At 33.0% G+C, this 17320-nt stretch overlaps 4 protein-coding genes across 5 annotated transcripts; 3 read left to right on the forward strand and 1 right to left on the reverse strand.

The window, feature by feature from the left end:
• The first annotated feature begins 75 nt into the window (after nt 1–75).
• On the forward strand, nt 76–3841 carry GCS1 (mannosyl-oligosaccharide glucosidase). Of its 2 annotated transcripts, none has more exons than XM_076526663.1 (4): nt 76–248; nt 538–747; nt 832–1022; nt 1101–3841. In XM_076526663.1, the coding sequence occupies exons 2-4, from the start codon at nt 547–549 to the stop codon at nt 3145–3147; spliced, it is 2439 nt and encodes an 812-aa protein (XP_076382778.1). In that variant the 5' UTR covers nt 76–248; nt 538–546; the 3' UTR covers nt 3148–3841. The 2 variants fall into 2 exon arrangements, with proteins under 2 accessions (XP_076382778.1, XP_076382779.1); XM_076526664.1 differs by lacking the exon at nt 76–248 and adding an exon at nt 279–463.
• Nucleotides 3842–4044: 203 nt separating this feature from the next.
• Nucleotides 4045–6854, forward strand: Arp1 (Actin-related protein 1). The gene is made up of 7 exons (XM_033468688.2): nt 4045–4203; nt 4512–4576; nt 4798–5124; nt 5218–5527; nt 5674–5847; nt 5917–5979; nt 6065–6854. Exons 1-7 carry the CDS (start codon nt 4156–4158, stop codon nt 6206–6208), a joined length of 1131 nt encoding a protein of 376 aa, XP_033324579.1. The 5' UTR covers nt 4045–4155; the 3' UTR covers nt 6209–6854.
• Nucleotides 6855–6989: 135 nt separating this feature from the next.
• Nucleotides 6990–15422, forward strand: shtd (anaphase promoting complex subunit 1). Its single transcript, XM_033468686.2, has 20 exons — nt 6990–7366; nt 7490–7633; nt 7759–8076; nt 8149–8219; nt 8292–8404; nt 8488–8757; nt 8837–9233; nt 9406–9595; nt 9691–10096; nt 10184–11167; nt 11251–11763; nt 11834–12337; nt 12398–12602; nt 12677–12997; nt 13081–13309; nt 13376–13581; nt 13686–14025; nt 14104–14752; nt 14827–14955; nt 15034–15422. Exons 1-20 carry the CDS (start codon nt 7343–7345, stop codon nt 15117–15119), a joined length of 6099 nt encoding a protein of 2032 aa, XP_033324577.2. The 5' UTR covers nt 6990–7342; the 3' UTR covers nt 15120–15422.
• On the reverse strand, nt 14938–17068 carry LOC117219558 (rhomboid-related protein 4). Its single transcript, XM_033468761.2, has 3 exons — nt 16906–17068; nt 16631–16826; nt 14938–16487 (listed from the first exon to the last, which is right to left on the reverse strand). The coding sequence occupies exons 2-3, from the start codon at nt 16751–16753 to the stop codon at nt 15867–15869; spliced, it is 744 nt and encodes a 247-aa protein (XP_033324652.1). The 5' UTR covers nt 16754–16826; nt 16906–17068; the 3' UTR covers nt 14938–15866.
• Between the last annotated feature and the right edge of the window lie 252 nt (nt 17069–17320).

Below are 17320 nucleotides of genomic sequence, written 5' to 3' on the forward strand. Positions count from 1 at the left end.
ACAATTATTCAAATTTAATAATTTGGTAAAATTGTAATAACAATTGGATCTGTTATTGCTTGTTGATGTTTAAGATTATTTAAATGGTAGCGCTACTTTCTCACATGTTTTCACCAATTTTATTACTTCACATAACTTTACGATAAAATCAGTAAAACAGAATAATGTAACTTGTACCTAAGCGTTCATTTTATCGTGCTTTTTTTTTAAAAGTATCACTACGTGTTCTATTTTTCGGTTCTTATCAGGTATGTAGTAAATTTATTATCATCTACATATAACCTTCAAGGAACGAATTGATCGCGTAAATGTGAAACAGAGTTTGTAATTCGAATTGGAAACTACTTCTTTCTGCCTTGTTTTGTTAAGATTAAATATATTCGTACAATATATTTAACATTTAAGTACTTAAAAATATTAGGACTTGGCATATATTTTAAAAATTATAAATTATTTTATTTTTGTAAGAAAATATTTGTTTTCGTTCCACGTTTCATTTTTATTGGAAAATAAGCAATATTTACTATTCTTTTTAAGGTAATTAATATGGCCAAGAGTAAAGCACAGGACAAGTTTACAAAAGCAAAAAACAAAATTCCAAATTCTAGCGACATTAGAAAAGAAAGTAAATTTAAAATGTCAGTGTTGAATACTGCAATTACAACCGCATGTATTGCCATTGCAACTTGGTTCAGTTATAAGGGATACTTGGAAACTAGAGTGAATACACCTTATGATGTAGAAAAGGTTTGCTTTATGTGTTATTATATCAAATATAATTTTATAAAATTTATTAATGCAATACTTTTTCACTGTCTTATTTGCAAACAGTTAGTTACAGCATCTGGTTTAGATATTCCGGACAGATACTGGGGTACTTATCGTCCAGGTGTATATTTTGGATTAAAAACAAGAGATCCTCATTCTTTGGTAACAGGTTTGATGTGGTACTTTCCACATTTACTACGTCAGGATGGTAGTGGCCTTAGACATTGGTGTGAACAAGCAGATAAATTGGATAGGTAAGCAAAATCTTATATTTGATAATCTATTTTATTTAGAATATACTACATAACCAATGTTGTGTAAATTTAATTTAGGTATGCATGGTTGGAGCATGATGGAAGAACTTTTGGTGTTCAAGAAATAGTAGATAATTCAGTTATTTTGAATACTACATTTGTTAAAAGACCTGGTGGTAAACATGGTGGAGATTGGACAGCGAGAATCGCTGTAACATCTGAGAAACAAATACGAGATGGCGAAGAAATTTCTCTACTCTTTTACACTGCCACTGATGAACACACTAAGGGTTGGATTAAAGCCAGTCTCGGTGACGAGAAACATATAACAGGTGTAGAAGGAAATACTCAAGGTTTAGGCACATTTAAGATAAATATCAACATAGTTCAAGGGAATATGGAGGAGCACTCGTTTTTAACAACTGTCACTCCTGGTTTGAGCCATTTGAAAGAATCTGTTCTTCAGAATTTTAGAGTTGCCACTCATAAAGGATCTATGAAAAAACACATAGTTTTATCCGGTGAACAAGTACCATTGGCTGTAGATGGAAAGAAGAAAGACGCAAACTTTATTGTATCACAAATAACAGGAAGGATTCCATTCTCAATAGAAGTCAGTTATGAGTCTGGTAGTTTTATAAATAGAGGTAACAAATTAGTCGGTAAAAATTACGAGCACGCTCTGAAAACGCAGAGAAGATTATTCGATGACAAATTTGAAGAAGTCTTTAAATTGGCTGCAAAGAATTACGCAGAAGAAGAAATAAAGTTTGCAAAAATGGCACTGTCGAACATGATAGGTTCCATAGGATATTTTTATGGAACTTCACAAGTACAAAGCCAATATACTAAAGGACCTGTGCCTTACTGGAAAGCAGCTTTGTATACTGCTGTACCGAGTAGAAGCTTTTTTCCACGAGGTTTTCTATGGGACGAAGGTTTCCATGGCTTACTGATATCGACGTGGGATTTAGAAATTGAACTAGATATTATAAATCATTGGTTCGATTTAATGAACGTTGAAGGTTGGATACCAAGAGAAATGATTTTAAGCCAAGAAGCTCTAGCAAAAGTTCCAGAAGAGTTCGTCACTCAAATCAACACAAATGCCAATCCGCCCATGTTCTTTTTAACGTTACAGTTCATTCTTAAACACAATCAAAACGAAATATTGGAGAAGCATTTTAAATTTCTTGACAGATTGTATCCTCGTCTTCAGACGTGGTTCAATTGGTTTAACACGACACAAACAGGGGATTTGCCAAGCACATACAGATGGCGAGGCAGGGATGGTACTACAAATAAAGAATTGAATCCAAAAACTCTTACGTCTGGATTAGATGATTATCCAAGAGCGTCTCATCCAAACGTTGACGAACGACACGTTGATTTACGTTGTTGGATCGCAGCTGCCGCTGATATCATGTATCAGATTAGTAATATTATAAATAATCCTAATGATAAGTATCAAGAGACGTATCAGTATTTATCGGATAATAATTTATTAAATAAATTACATTGGTCGCCAAATACACAGACTTATGCTGATTTTGGTTTGCATACAGATAAAGTATCGTTAAGAAGACAGCCTTCACCTCCGAGATCTCACGTGCAATCATCAGAAATGATACGTGTTGTTTCAGAAGATCCCACTTTAAAATATGTGGATTCATCTTTTGGTTACGTCTCATTATTCCCATATATTTTACAAATTATTGATCCTGAATCTCCGCAACTAGGTAAAGTATTAGAAGATTTAATGAATCCCAATCTTCTATGGACTACATATGGCCTACGTTCACTCGCGAAGACATCTCCGTTATATATGAAATATAACACCGAACATGATGCTCCTTACTGGAGAGGTGCGATTTGGATGAATATGAATTACTTAACAGTAAGAGCAACTCATTACTACTCCAACATAGATGGACCGTATCAAGAAAAAGCGAAAACTATTTATTTGAACTTGAGGCAAAATTTGATACAGAATATCATGAAACAGTATAAAAAGTCTGGTTACATATGGGAAAATTATGGAGACGTTCATGGAGATGGCAAAGGAAGCCATCCATTTTCCGGTTGGACAGCTTTAATTGTTTTACTTATGGCAGAAATTTATTAATTTTCTTTTTATATTACACATAATTCCGAATACTTCCATTTGTATTCGTTTAGTAATAGCAAAATCAAAAGACTTTCTTAATGCCAGCAGAGAATGTAATAACATGTGACAGATTCTATAAAATATCAAAATCGCTTACGTGAAATAAAATGTTTTCCATAGTAAGAAATTTTGGTAACTTATAGGTATATATGTTTTACAAAATAATGCAATAGAGTTGTATTTAGAGTGCACAGAAATATGTTCAAACACTTACTCGCGTATTGCGACCATGCAAAGTTTATTATGTGTGAAGACTATTTTAATGACGTTGATTAACATATTTTTTATCAAATTAACATCAAATTGCATTTCTAATTAATTTAACTAGATTACTATGTAATTAATTAGCATTATGGTAACATCTTCATTGATGTAAAGTAATATAATTTTTATATTTTTTTAATTTTACTCCCACAGTATTAGCTTGCAAACTATTTATATTATACTAATTTTTAAATAATAATTATGTCTGTTATTTGCACATTTAGATATGTACACATAGAAAGATAATGATCTAACTAATTTTACAAAGGAAAAATCGTTGTTTGAAATAGTCAAACACATAAGCAACTTTCAGATTTTGGCTGTGATTCGTTAAACAAAAACTATGCTGTAATGTTAAATCATCTTAGAAATAAACACGTTTAAAATATTTATGCATTTTTATGTATGTAAATCAATGTCCTACAAGTATATTTTCTTTAAATACATAATGTCTGATTTCTTAATATTATGTGTATCACTTGCATATGTGGTGTCTTGAATCTACCGGTTTCACCGATTGAAGCTTTAGTTTTAATTTTCTATTGGCAACCCTGTTTGAGACTAGTCGGAAGAAGTGATTTTGTTTCGTCTAGCTGTCAATAACTGACTTCAAACCTCACCAGAGAATAGGTGTGTGACTGAGGGGTTACAGTTGTGAATTTTTGAAGTTCTTACATAAAACAGTACATTTTCCAAATAATTATGGAGCCCTATGATGTCATAATTAATCAGCCTGTAGTTATCGATAACGTAAGTGATCTACTAAATTTAAAAATTGTTTTATGTTTTACGCTCTTTGTGTCGGTATGTCAAATTGAATCATACCATAATGTCGGCTCCTAAGAAACTCCAAAATTTCGAACTTTCTCCTTGAAATGATTTGCATCGACTACGTTATTAAATTTTGTGAACAAAATTTTTTTGACTTTCTCGAAATCCATATCTGTTTTTTTAAGTATATCAGGTATCAAATAAATTTGACGATCTTTCTGAAATTGTTATCTTCTTCAATTTCAGAACGGTAATTATATGACTGTATAATCGTTTGGGCTTTTTAGGGTTCAGGAGTAATCAAAGCAGGATTTGCAGGTGATCAGATACCAAAATGCAGATTTCCCAACTAGTAAGCAGATTTTTTAATACTATCTCCTATAGTGTTTGCTTAGTGGTATCAATAAGTGGTAAAGTAACTCAACAAAGGTGCTAACCTACATGAAGATTTATTTCTTTTTTTTCTGCACAGACAGTATACCAAAAAATATAGATTGTTTGAGTTCATTGATGTTTAGTTATTAAATGTTTAATTATTTTTAAAAATGATCTTTTGACAATGATATTTTATAGTATTGGAAGACCCAAACACGTTCGTGTTATGGCTGGTGCTTTGGAAGGAAATTTGTTTATGGGTCCAGTCGCAGAAGAACATCGTGGCCTTTTATCTCTCCATTATCCAATGGAACACGGAGTTGTTACAGACTGGAATGACATGGAAAGAATTTGGTCTTATGTATATGGTAAAGACCAATTAGCTACGTTTTGTGAAGAACATCCAGTCTTACTGACAGAAGCACCTCTTAATCCAAGAAAAAATCGTGAAAAAGCAGCAGAAATATTTTTTGACACATTCAATGTACCAGCTTTATTTATCTCAATGCAAGCAGTACTTAGTCTGTAGGTATTTGACTTATAAATTTGTTATTCAAAATAATATCAGTTAGAGATATTATGTCAGTAAATCTAATTGTTATTTTTTTAATTTAATAGATACGCTACAGGACGAACGACAGGAGTTGTTTTAGATTCTGGAGATGGTGTCACGCATGCAGTACCTATTTATGAAGGTTTTGCTATGCCTCATAGTATTATGAGGATCGATATAGCAGGACGTGATGTTACAAGACATCTTCGACTTCTTCTACGTAAAGAGGGTATTAATTTCAAAACAACAGCAGAATTTGAAATTGTTAGGACAATTAAAGAACGTACATGCTATCTCGCTAGTAATCCTCAGAAAGAGGAAACAATCGACACAGAGAAGCTTCAATATGTATTACCGGATGGAAGCTACTTAGAGGTATTTATTTCAATTAGCAGTAAATTAATTCTTTATTATAATTATAATTATATAGACCCCTCCTAATATTATAACGTGTTTCAAGCTAATTTGAAAATTACTTCATATTGTGTAATATATGCAGAGTATGATACTTTTTTAAATAGATTGGTCCAGCTCGGTTTCGAGCTCCTGAAGTTCTCTTTAGACCAGATCTGATTGGCGAAGAATACGAAGGACTCCACGAAGTGTTAACATATTCCATTCAAAAGTCTGATATAGACTTGAGGAAAGTATTATTCCAGAACATTGTCTTGTCAGGAGGATCAACACTATTCCGCGTAAGTATGAAGTTATTCAAACCTGTATGTGACTGAATAATATTTTTATATGCATTGTTTGTACACTAGGGATTTGGTGACAGACTGTTATCTGAAATTCGTAAAGTGGCACCAAAGGAAGTAAAAATTAGGGTATGCGTGAAAATTCATTCGATTAAAATTTTATTATTTATTACAATGATATCTCTTAACATTATTACTTTATTGTAATGTTTAGATATCAGCGCCTCAAGAACGATTATATAGCACCTGGATTGGTGGGTCCATTCTAGCTTCTTTAGATACATTTAAGAAGATGTGGGTTAGTAAAAGGGAATACGAAGAAGCCGGTATGAGAGCGATTCATCGTAAAACGTTCTGAATGTAATTTAGAAAAATCGAAAATTTCAATGACACATAAATTAAGTACAACACATAAATAATGGCACACTCGGCACAAAGATCGACATGTTCCGTGTTGACAGTGCTTTTCTAATGCTTTTAATATTGCAATTTCTTTTAAAATGCGTTTGATCTTTCTCTTTCGAACGAGAATAATACTCCAAGGAATCACGAAACATGCATGCAATATGATTTATTTTATAATTGAATAGTTGTAAAAAAATCATGATATTTATTTTCAGTTGTAACTATACAATAAATTTTTTATTTCGTTTTCACGAAATTTCTATTATTTATTATGGTTCCTTGGATATGTACATAGAAAAATTTCTAAATTTCAATATGTTTAGTGAAATTAAATTCCGTATTTATTTATAAATTTGAAATTGTTTATTTTTGAAATACTACATCCATAATATGTATGTATTTATGTTTTTTATACTATTTATAGTTTTATTATATTTAATATAACATAGCGATCAGTTTTTATTGAACTAAACAAAGTTAAGTGCTTTAGTCGATCGATTTAACGTTATAATGAAAGGATAATGTAATTTCTACCTGCAGTAACAATTTTGCAAAGTATTTGTAAATATGCTTTGGTAAAATAAATCTATAAACATTTACACGTATAAATAATTATCGCCATATGTTACAATCGTAATCGTTAATAATGGTGCCATATTTCTATGACAGTAATTCGATCATGCGATGTTTTCCGTGATCAAGAAGATTCAGAAAAAGTATTATCAAAGAGATATATTTAGTACGCAATTCTATCGTAATAGTATCGTAACGTTTAATTAAAAATGTACCTGACTTGTGCATATATGTATGTAAATATATACGTAGGCATTTCAGTACATATGTACATATGTGCTACCGTATAAACATACATGCTACGTACATGCATGTACATACACCGGCTGTTATACTATACTATGCATATTCGAATATGGCGATGCCATAGTGACGCATCCATCGTTTAACAATATCGTTCGAAAAACCAATTTCAGTCAACTTCAGAAGATAATCTTAAATAAATATCTATCAATATCGTTTTTCTAGTTTTTAATTACCACAGTCTGCAAATCTGGATGAAACTAGGAAGAAGATGATTGCCGCCTCAGAACCGGTGGTAAGTCACCTAGTGTTTAGGTTAAGAAACGTAACAATCAACACGAATCATCTTTTACGTTACTTAAAAAATATTATAACATTATATTATGATAATTTTGCCCGTATAATTTCTTCGTTGAAGGAGTATACTCCTGGTGGAAGACAGACAATTTTAAGGCATCCTGAACCAGTAGTTAGTCAACATGTATTAAATAATCAAACTACTGCTGGAGAGAATATTTTGTTACAAAAATTTAGTCAAGTAAATATTTCAGATAGATCACTGGTAAGTTGTTAACTTTTTGTATGGTGGATTACAATGAATTACAATTATTCCAATCATAATAAATTAGCATTTTCTGATATCGGAACTTCTAACAAATATATAAATAAAACTATTGAAATGTATAGAAAGATTTCTGGATTGTACGTGAGAATGATTTATGTGGAGAAGAAGAATTGTATTGCTCAGGCAAAGTTGCAATTCATTCAAAGGGTAGTCAAAATACCCGCGTGTTACAAACAACTTATACATGTGAAACAGACATTAAACATGCCCTATGGTGTAAATTTCATACAAGCATACCCAATCGTCTGTTAAAAGGAAAAGAATCGGAGGATGATGAGTGTAACAACAATGTGGTAGAGTGTATATGTTTAATTGATTCTTATACACTAAAAGTTTTTACAGAAACTGGTGAGGATTATGTGTCCAGCTTGCAGTTTCAGGTAAAAATTAAATGTAATAATAAAATAAAGTCTTTTCAGTAGACATAAATTTAAAATTGCATTGTGATTTAGGTGTCTGCAGTTTGGCCTACAAAATATGGAATTTTATTAGAGAAGTCACAAGTTCCAACATCTGAGATAAGGTCTGTTTCTATTTTCCAAAAGTACTTTAAATATTAAGAAATAATATTTACAACTTTATTTATTGTTTGCAGATATACTTCATTGGATGGAAATAAGTTACAGTTGCACAATGACACAAATTTACCAGTGGCATTTTCTCTAACGCATCCTTTGGATGAAATTTGTCCTGTACTTATTAAACATGGTACTATTATTATCCTTGTGTATTCTCTTATAATATTAAGATTAATTCAAGTTTTTTTTATATAAATATAATAATACTCGTAGGAAGTATATCATACATGTACGATTCAAATCAGAGAATTGTATTTACCAGTTCTGAACCATCTTTAGCTGTGATATATGATACAAAGACTGGATTGCATTCTGTATATAAAATTCGTAAAGCGCTAATAGAAGAGTGTCAAGTGGTTTGTGGTAGTAATGACACCACTTCTAGTATATTTAATCAGTCAGCAAGTGCATCGCCAATGAATTTTGGAAGTAATCTTTCTTATAACAAAAGTTGTACAAATAAAGGATACTTAAGTATATTTGGTAAGTTCCCCATTTTTCCTTTACTAAAATAATTTTAAAGAGCTCTTATAAATATCTGTATCGAATAATTGTAATTTAGGAGTACCTAATCCACAATTAAGTACTGTGGGATTAGGTATAACAAATAGTCCATTTGGCTCCCGAACGTCTTACACTACCACTTGCTCGGGAGGACCGTCTCCTTCGCAACAACAACAACAACATTCTAGATCTCAGAGTCCAATGGCTACTATTTCACGTTGTCAATCTCCCACTCACTCTGCTTTTTCACCATTACTCGGAGCACCACCTACTTCTGTCATTCATCACACCAGATTGCACCATGCGATTATGGCGTCTGCATTAAGTCATGTACAAAACAGTCCTGTCAATAGCTGTAGTAACATACAATTGCAAGATATCGTTGCATCCAGTAAGCCTTTGTGTCCTGAAATTTGTCTCGATCATGTGTGGACTGAAAATGTTGGAATTCCGAAGTGAGTATTGTACTTGTCTATATTGTAAATCTTTTAGAATCCCATCTTTATATGCCCTATTACAGATTTCCTTTGTGTTTCCAATTCCTTTGGGTGTTAAGTAGAAAGTAAGTCAGATAGTGTTGAACCCAATTACTATATTGTTAGTATTAACAGTATCATCCTTTTAAAGGGAAGTTGTGTCTGGACGGGCGTCGAAAGTTTTTTTATCGTCAGATCTTGTTGGACAGAGTTACTTGTGCTATTTGGTACCACAACGATCACAACTGTTTCTAGTGAGACTCGAAAAAACCAACAAGCAACAACAAATTATTTTTGGCATGGTGACAAGTATTGTAGCAAAGGATGCAGTTAGTATACCAGTCAGTATTCATTTTCATCTTTATCTATGTATCTGTGTGTAATTGTTGTTTTAAGAATAAAATATGTTATTTTCTTTATTTTATTCTTTTTACAGAATTTGCATATGATAGCTATAATGGATTTATCGAATGGGGTGGTGTTGTATTCTGGTGTGATATGCGTTGGAAAGTTACATGTCACAGGAATTCTTCCAAATTTAACCGGATGCAATTACTTCTTGTCCAGTATTAATACTAAACTAAGCTCTCCGTTTCCGCGACGAAGTTCATTGATCTCTCAAAACTGTGCTACTGCACATGATCTTAAATTTGAGGAAGGATTGCACTTACTAAGTCCAGTAGGAGGAAACTGTGCAAGACCTCCGATTTTGTTAGAAAATTCTTTAGTAGATTCCAATTATCTCGTTTTAAAAGAAGCAGTAGGGAATAAGGTTACTTTAGAATATGGTAACAAGAATTATTTTCGAATAACTTTACCTACATCTAGTACTTCTCCTTTAGGTAACAAGAAATATATATTATACGCAATTTACAATAAAGACACTGATTGTATTTTATTACTAATAGTCATTTGATATTTCTTTACAGTCACTAAATGTTTACAAACGCTAAGAAGCGTTCTGCAGAAAGATTTGGCGATGCAGCTGCTAGTAAAATGGTATGGCGCTCGAAATGCTCCTGGACCTCAAGATTTTTCACCGGAACAAGAGTGGTATCATTTCCTTGTAGTTTTATTTACATTATTGGGCTATGAAGTAGAAAAGTTACAATTAATCCAAAGAAATGAAAACGACCAACTTGCTGAACGCAACAGTCCAATGGTGGTGCCGAAAAAACAGAAAACAAACAATTCGGGGTCCACCGATGATTGGATGTACATGGTGCATTCGATTAAAAATGGGAATCCGCAAATTTTTACTTCAAATATACTTGGTCTTCAGAAAACGTCCAATACTCTACGGACATCGGTGCCAAATGTTGCAGAATCAACTACTACTGGAAGAATTAACGTACAATCCATTTTATTTCCATATTTTCCACTAGTTCTGTTCTCGTTGCATCTCTTATACGAAGAATTAAAATTGAATTGCGTAATGTCAGAAAGCTTACCACTGCTCGCACAACTACTATATCAATTGAGTATGGATTTGAAATTTGAAATATACTCGCATCACTACTTTCTAGATTTTCCGACTCTTTGTCACGTACGCGACGCTACATCTCAAATTAATGAGTCGGATTTGCTGAAGATTTCCGTTCCAAATTACATTCAGCCGAAACCGCCAAATATATTTGAGACTTTAGACAATTTATTAAACAAAAGAGAAGCCATGCCATTTCCCTATATAAGTCAAGTGAATCCGAAAACAAAGAATATAGTTTACTTAACTGCGCTAATAGCACACGAGAATGAAACGAATGTACCGGAAGCGGATAAGTTTGTGAAACATGTAATACCAGTTGGTAGTCGGATAGATTTCCAAGATAATGGAACAAAACACGAGAAAGAAATATTTCGAAAAGTTGAGTACTCTACAATAGATAGGATAGTGTTAACGTACCATGAAATGGGTGAGTCCAAGAACGTTAATATTCGAATTAGTTTTCATTCAAAACATGAATTTCTGTTACTTTCAGTATTTGTGTGTTCTCAGGTATGACCAAAAAAGATCTCGAAATCTTGCCTCCCGGTGTATCGTTATTGTTGAAGGATGTGATGTACAGGTGTAGGGAAAGGCCTCCATCGAATTGGCCAATGCAGGCATACGAATTGATAGATCGTCAAGATTTGGCGGCATTAGACATGCATTTAAAATCATCAACGTCGAATCAACACTCGGAAAACGAAGGAAAAAATTATTCCATCAAAGATCCTGAACAAGACGATGGAATGGAATTCGATGACGTTGTGTTAAAATTAAGGTTCAACAAAGACCACAGAGTAACAGAAGTACGAAAACTTCTTAATTCTTCGAAGCCAGTGAGAATAGCAATAGTACAAAGGCCAGACGTGAGTGATCATGAGTTTATAGAAGAACAAGAAAAACATTTGCATGCATTGTGTACGAGGACAATGGCACTTCCTGTGGCTCGAGGCATGTTCACGTTAAGAACGTCGACACCTATTATTACAGAACAGTTGCCAATTCCACGATTGTGTTTAACCGGTATGAGATAAAAACGAAATTATTAAATCAAGTGGAAATCGATATTACAGAAATATTATTCTATTGCTAGGAAAAGCACCTCCACGTGGGACCACTGTAGAATTGGCTCATATCGATGTACCTCCAAATATGAATTTGTGGCCTCTGTTTCACAATGGCGTAGCCGCAGGGCTTCGTATTCACCCAAACGCGTCGAACATTAATTCAACGTGGATAGTATACAATAAGCAGCAACAAGGAGAATTGGGCATTGAACATTCAGGTTTTCTGATGGCTCTTGGTTTGAACGGACATCTGAAAAATTTAGCACCCTTCAATATGTACGAATATTTAGTAGAATGTCACGAAGCTACTAGCGTTGGTCTTTTACTGGGATTATCAGCGACACATCGTGGCACAATGAATGTTTCTATGACTAAATTGTTGTCGCTTCACGTTGAAACATTATTGCCGCCAACGAGCATCGAATTAAGTGTTCAGCACAATGTTCAAGTGGCTGCCTTAATGGGGGTTGGTTTGGTATACCAGGGTACTGCTCACAGACACATTTCACACGCTTTACTATCAGAAATTGGTAAGCACTATAAATTTGTAAGTATTGATCGAATGTTTAATTATAATTTGGTGAATTCAGGCAGACCGCCAGGGCCGGAAATCAAAAATTGCGTAGACAGAGAGTCTTACTCGTTAGCGGCAGGATTAGCATTGGGTCTAGTTGTACTAGGAAGCGGCAGTGGGCCAGATCTAACTAGTATTCCTGACACTTTACACTATTATATGGTAGGTGGAGACGTCAGGCCTTTCACTGGTTCACAGAAAGACAAATACAAATCACCTAGGTAATTACATCTATGTTACAAAAATGATTTTCTTATAGAACAACTTGTGTAACTTGTCTATTTGATGATTTTAGTTATCAAATTAGAGAAGGTGATTCTATAAATATTGATGTGACCAGTCCAGGAGCAACGATAGCTCTGGGTCTTATGTACTTCAATACTGGAAATCGGGCCGTTGCAGAATGGATGCAGGCCCCCGACACTCAATATTTACTCGATTTTATACGACCTGATTTTTTGTTACTGCGGATATTAGCAAAATCACTTATCCTTTGGAACGAGATTGAACCAACAAAATCTTGGGTGTCTAGTCACGTACCCAATATCGTTTATAAATACCGATTACAAAAACCGACATCCGAAATAGCACAGAATGTAGATTTGGAGACCATGAAGTTAGTATATTGCTCTTATACAAACATTTATATTCTCTGTCTTTTTCTTATATTGATTAATAATAATATACATTGATATACAGTCAAGCATATTGCAATATTATCGCGGGTGCTTGCATGGCCTTAGGCTTGAAGTATGCAGGCACCGCTAACAGAAATGCGTTTAAAACTTTGTACAACTATGCTCAAATGTTCACTGCTTTGTCACATAAAACTATTGCGGAACTGGCAGGAAAATCGACTATTGAAACCTGCTTAAACGTCACTTTACTCTCTGCTGCCGTTGTGATGGCGGGGTCGGGTGATTTAGAGGTAGAATATTTAATACTTCTTAATTTGATGTATTTTCGGCATTTTGTAATTCTTATAATTTTATAGATCATGAGGATATGCCGACACGTGAGAACTCGCGTGGGCCCAGCAAGCAGTGTCGTTACATATGGTTCCCACTTAGCAACGCACATGGCTCTTGGTCTTTTGTTTCTTGGAGGAGGAATGTACACTCTCTCGAATAGCCCCAGTGCTGTAGCTGCTCTTATAATCTCCCTTTTCCCAAAATTTCCAACTCACAGTAATGATAACAGGTTTGTGTACTATTTCAATTTAGTCGTAGAAATTTATGTTTCAGAAATTGCTATATTATACAGTGACTGTAGTAATTTTTCCTGATTAATTTTATGGTTTGTAGGTATCATTTACAAGCGTTGAGACATCTGTATGTGTTGGCTGCAGAACCACGTGTTATTTTACCTAGAGACATCGATAGTCGTCAGTATTGTTACAGCAAAGTACATTTAACATTCGAATCGAAAAAGCAAGCCGAGGGACAAGATTTAGTACTTCAATCGCCATGTTTGTTACCACAGTTATCCAGTCTTAAAAAGATCGAACTGAAAGATGAACGTTACTGGGAAATTGTTTTCGAGAAAGGCCATAACTGGCAGCATCTTGAAAATATGCTTACAAAAAGTGAGCCGTTAGATGTTAAACAGAGAGCTGGTTGCTTACCGTACATAGAAGATCCCCACGTAAATATTATTACTTTATCTAGTTCAATAGCCATATTAATTTACCGAGTGTTAATATTATATTGTTAAATATTGCAGGGATTTAGGAGTTTAATTGCACAAACGTTAACGACAGAAAATGTGATCGCATGGGCTGCTCGTCCCGAATCTGTGACCTCATTTACAAACAATAAAACTGTATTGAACATAGTTAAATACTTTTTACAGTGGCCTAAAAAAGACAAGACTAATATCGACAGTAACTTGAATGCACAGTCTTACAGTAGTTTAGCTAAAAGTAGTTCTGGATATCTAACTCAGAGCTTGAGCGATGTGTCCGAAAGGATAAGTAGTAACTGGAATGAACGATCGGATTCATCTATCGAGAAAATGGAAATTGCAGAGTTGTCGTCTGGTTTAAAAAACACCAGTTGTTCGTATAAATTCGAAGGACAACATTTTGACATGACAGAGTTCGAAAAACATTTCTTACACACATTTGCTATAATTGTTTATGAATGCGTAATAAAAGATAAGGTTACGCTTCTTCCTTTGTGGGTAAATTTATTAAAGAGCATAGAAATCATTGAAAGAGAGCCGAATAGTTTCTCTGTGTGGCAAATAAAACTTGTTTCGTCTCAAGTATTGAACCGATCTTATACAGAAAATAGGAAACCATTACTAAACGCAGAAAGCGTGAAAGCAATTGTACAAAAAATTTCGTATATTATAGATAGTTGGGAACATGGTAATTATTCTATTTCCTTTAATCATGATTCTTCGACTTTTAGTCCGATACTATTCTATACTTTGGTTTTTCAGATCTGAAATCGTGTATCAAGTCATACTTAACTACAGGAGAAATACAGAGTGATTCAACTACATTGCAAAGAATGTGTTCATATTTCATATTTTACGACATACCTCATAGAATGGATGATAGGACAGTTTGTAGGTTTTTTATTCGCTTACTAATACATTTTTTATATCATTGCATTATACTTATTATTGTCATTACATTTTTTTTAGTGGCATCGATGCTGAATCCAGAATTGAGATCTAAAATACCCAATGTTAAATTATACAACTTGTATGAAATTTTTAAATTCTGTTAATCGCATTACACATTCAGTTTTTGAACGATTACAATTATTCTGTCAATAAAATTACGAGAGATCGATGAATTGAATTATATTTTTACTTCATAGAAAAGAATTATATTTTCACTTTACGTCCGAGGAACGGACAGAAAATCTAGAATAATTTTCATAAATCAGTTTTATTATATGTAAGATACGATAATGTGGATAATCTGTAATGTATTGTATTATGTAATGCCGAATAATATATATATATATATTGAATCAGATGTAAATAAGGTAAAAATTATATTAATAGAAAATTAATTTATTATTTTATACAGTATATAACAAATACGTAAAGAATATATAAATCACATCCATTTCTTATAAATATATATATGTATATATATATATATATATGTTATATATACATATATATATTAATCCATATATACATATACTATATACAAACATCCCAAAGATAATTCAACACCTTCAGAATAATTTACACATTTAAGGCTCCAGCAAATTTAAAAATATTACAATATTTCCTAGATTAATGTGTAATAAATTAAATAAACTATTGATCGATTTTTTCCACATATGAATATAATAAATACAAGCTACTAGGTATTTGATTACTGTCATGAAGATAGCACTAGTAACTTGTAAATATGCTGTGTATTTATCAAAATATATTTTAATTTATAATTTGATAAACCAATTTGTTTAAAATAGGTTTTAAATTTGCCAAATTAAAAAATTTCCTTACTTCAAATGTTATGAAAAAAATGAATTTCGTCTTCTGTAAAATTGTTCTTCATGTATAATAGGCATACCACTCAAATTACATATTATATTATCTATCGTTTCGCCAACGAAAGTATAGCAATACAAGCAACCAATCAAAATACCCCCAAGATGCCCGATAAACGAAGATTGTGGTACCAAAAGATGAATTAAGACCAATTCCACCCAAACAGCAATTTTACTGGGTATTCTAAAACCACCAATATCATGAATTCTATCCTGTTCCTCACAAATTACAATTACCTTTAATGCAAATAAGACTGCAGAAAATCCGATAGCACACTGAGTGTAGTATGCGTAATCTCCTGTTAATTGCATTAAGGTATAGCCTAAGCTCGCATACATAGCACTACATCCAAGTGTAAGAATGCTCAATAAAAAAATAAAATTCATTGTTCCGTACATAGGTTCTAAATAGGCGCCTTTTAAGATTAAAGATACCATATTGTAGTATAAGTGCATATCAGAACCATGTTCAAAACTAGACACTATAAAAGACTTCCAATTTCGATGCTTGAATACTTTTAACGCGGATATGCATACTTCCTCCGCATTCCAAGGAACTTTTATTACACCAACATATAATAAAACCTGTCAAAAAAAAATGTATTTTCTATATTTTTTTATCATTATAATGTGTTTATTGTTGTTGCATTTAAGATAGAAAAGCAGATAAAATTTAATTCAACATTGACTTAGTTTAGCGACTATATGAAATTAGAGAAAATACTTACTTGACCAAGAATCGTAACCAAAGTAGCTGGTGGAATTTTATCAATGCCGAAATTGAGAGCTTGCATACCAAGCAAATAAATACCGTATTGAAAGCCCTGTTGCCTTCTCTGAACAGGCCTCATGATTGTTTGACTATGATTAAGATTTCATCGGTAAACTTCACAACGAAGCACTCAAATTCTAATTCATCTCACGCTACATTGGAAAATAATAGGTTAAGTGAATGAAAAGTTAAATATGCAAAGCAGATTATTATAAAGAGTAATTAACTTACATGAACGCGTTTTGCTGTTTTTAGTTACCAATCATCAACTTCTAACACAATTGATCATTTCAATAAAATACATTTATTGAAATGAGAAACGTCATCTCGTTTCATAACCGCAGTAAACATTGCTACATGCTGCATGCTTCCAACTTCCAACCAATCCTGTGCGACCACGTGTGTTATATATACGTATGGTGGTGTTCATACATACATATCTTACCCAAAATGTGATTGTGTGGGAGTCAGAAATTTGAAACTATGCATCTGTACAGTACACGTATGTACAATAGTTTCTTCCATTTTTTCTCATTAAATGTCGAGTATGTAAATATGTTCGAAAAATTCGTACGTAGAATGAAGTTCTAATTTAACTTTTACCCCCTTCGAGTATACTGTAAATAGTGTAAGTGTATAGAATCCG

The sequence above is a fragment of the Megalopta genalis genome, chromosome 15, assembly GCF_051020955.1.
Source record: "Megalopta genalis isolate 19385.01 chromosome 15, iyMegGena1_principal, whole genome shotgun sequence".
Classification (NCBI taxonomy): domain Eukaryota; kingdom Metazoa; phylum Arthropoda; class Insecta; order Hymenoptera; family Halictidae; genus Megalopta; species Megalopta genalis.

Bases quoted from the DNA above. Each gene is read 5' to 3' on its own strand.
- GCS1 (XM_076526663.1), top strand. From the start codon at position 547: ATGGCCAAGAGTAAAGCACAGGACAAGTTTACAAAAGCAAAAAACAAA. The intron at 748-831 runs GTTTGCTTTATG...ATTTGCAAACAG, and splicing joins CACCTTATGATGTAGAAAAG to TTAGTTACAGCATCTGGTTT. The intron at 1,023-1,100 runs GTAAGCAAAATC...AATTTAATTTAG, and splicing joins CAAGCAGATAAATTGGATAG to GTATGCATGGTTGGAGCATG.
- Arp1 (XM_033468688.2), top strand. From the start codon at position 4,156: ATGGAGCCCTATGATGTCATAATTAATCAGCCTGTAGTTATCGATAAC. The intron at 4,577-4,797 runs GTAAGCAGATTT...GATATTTTATAG, and splicing joins AAATGCAGATTTCCCAACTA to TATTGGAAGACCCAAACACG. The intron at 5,848-5,916 runs GTAAGTATGAAG...TTTGTACACTAG, and splicing joins GAGGATCAACACTATTCCGC to GGATTTGGTGACAGACTGTT.
- shtd (XM_033468686.2), top strand. From the start codon at position 7,343: ATGATTGCCGCCTCAGAACCGGTG. The intron at 7,634-7,758 runs GTAAGTTGTTAA...TGAAATGTATAG, and splicing joins ATATTTCAGATAGATCACTG to AAAGATTTCTGGATTGTACG. The intron at 8,758-8,836 runs GTAAGTTCCCCA...ATTGTAATTTAG, and splicing joins AGGATACTTAAGTATATTTG to GAGTACCTAATCCACAATTA.
- LOC117219558 (XM_033468761.2), bottom strand. From the start codon at position 16,753: ATGAGGCCTGTTCAGAGAAGGCAACAGGGCTTTCAATACGGTATTTAT. The intron at 16,488-16,630 runs GTAAGTATTTTC...TTTTTTTGACAG, and splicing joins TGGTTACGATTCTTGGTCAA to GTTTTATTATATGTTGGTGT.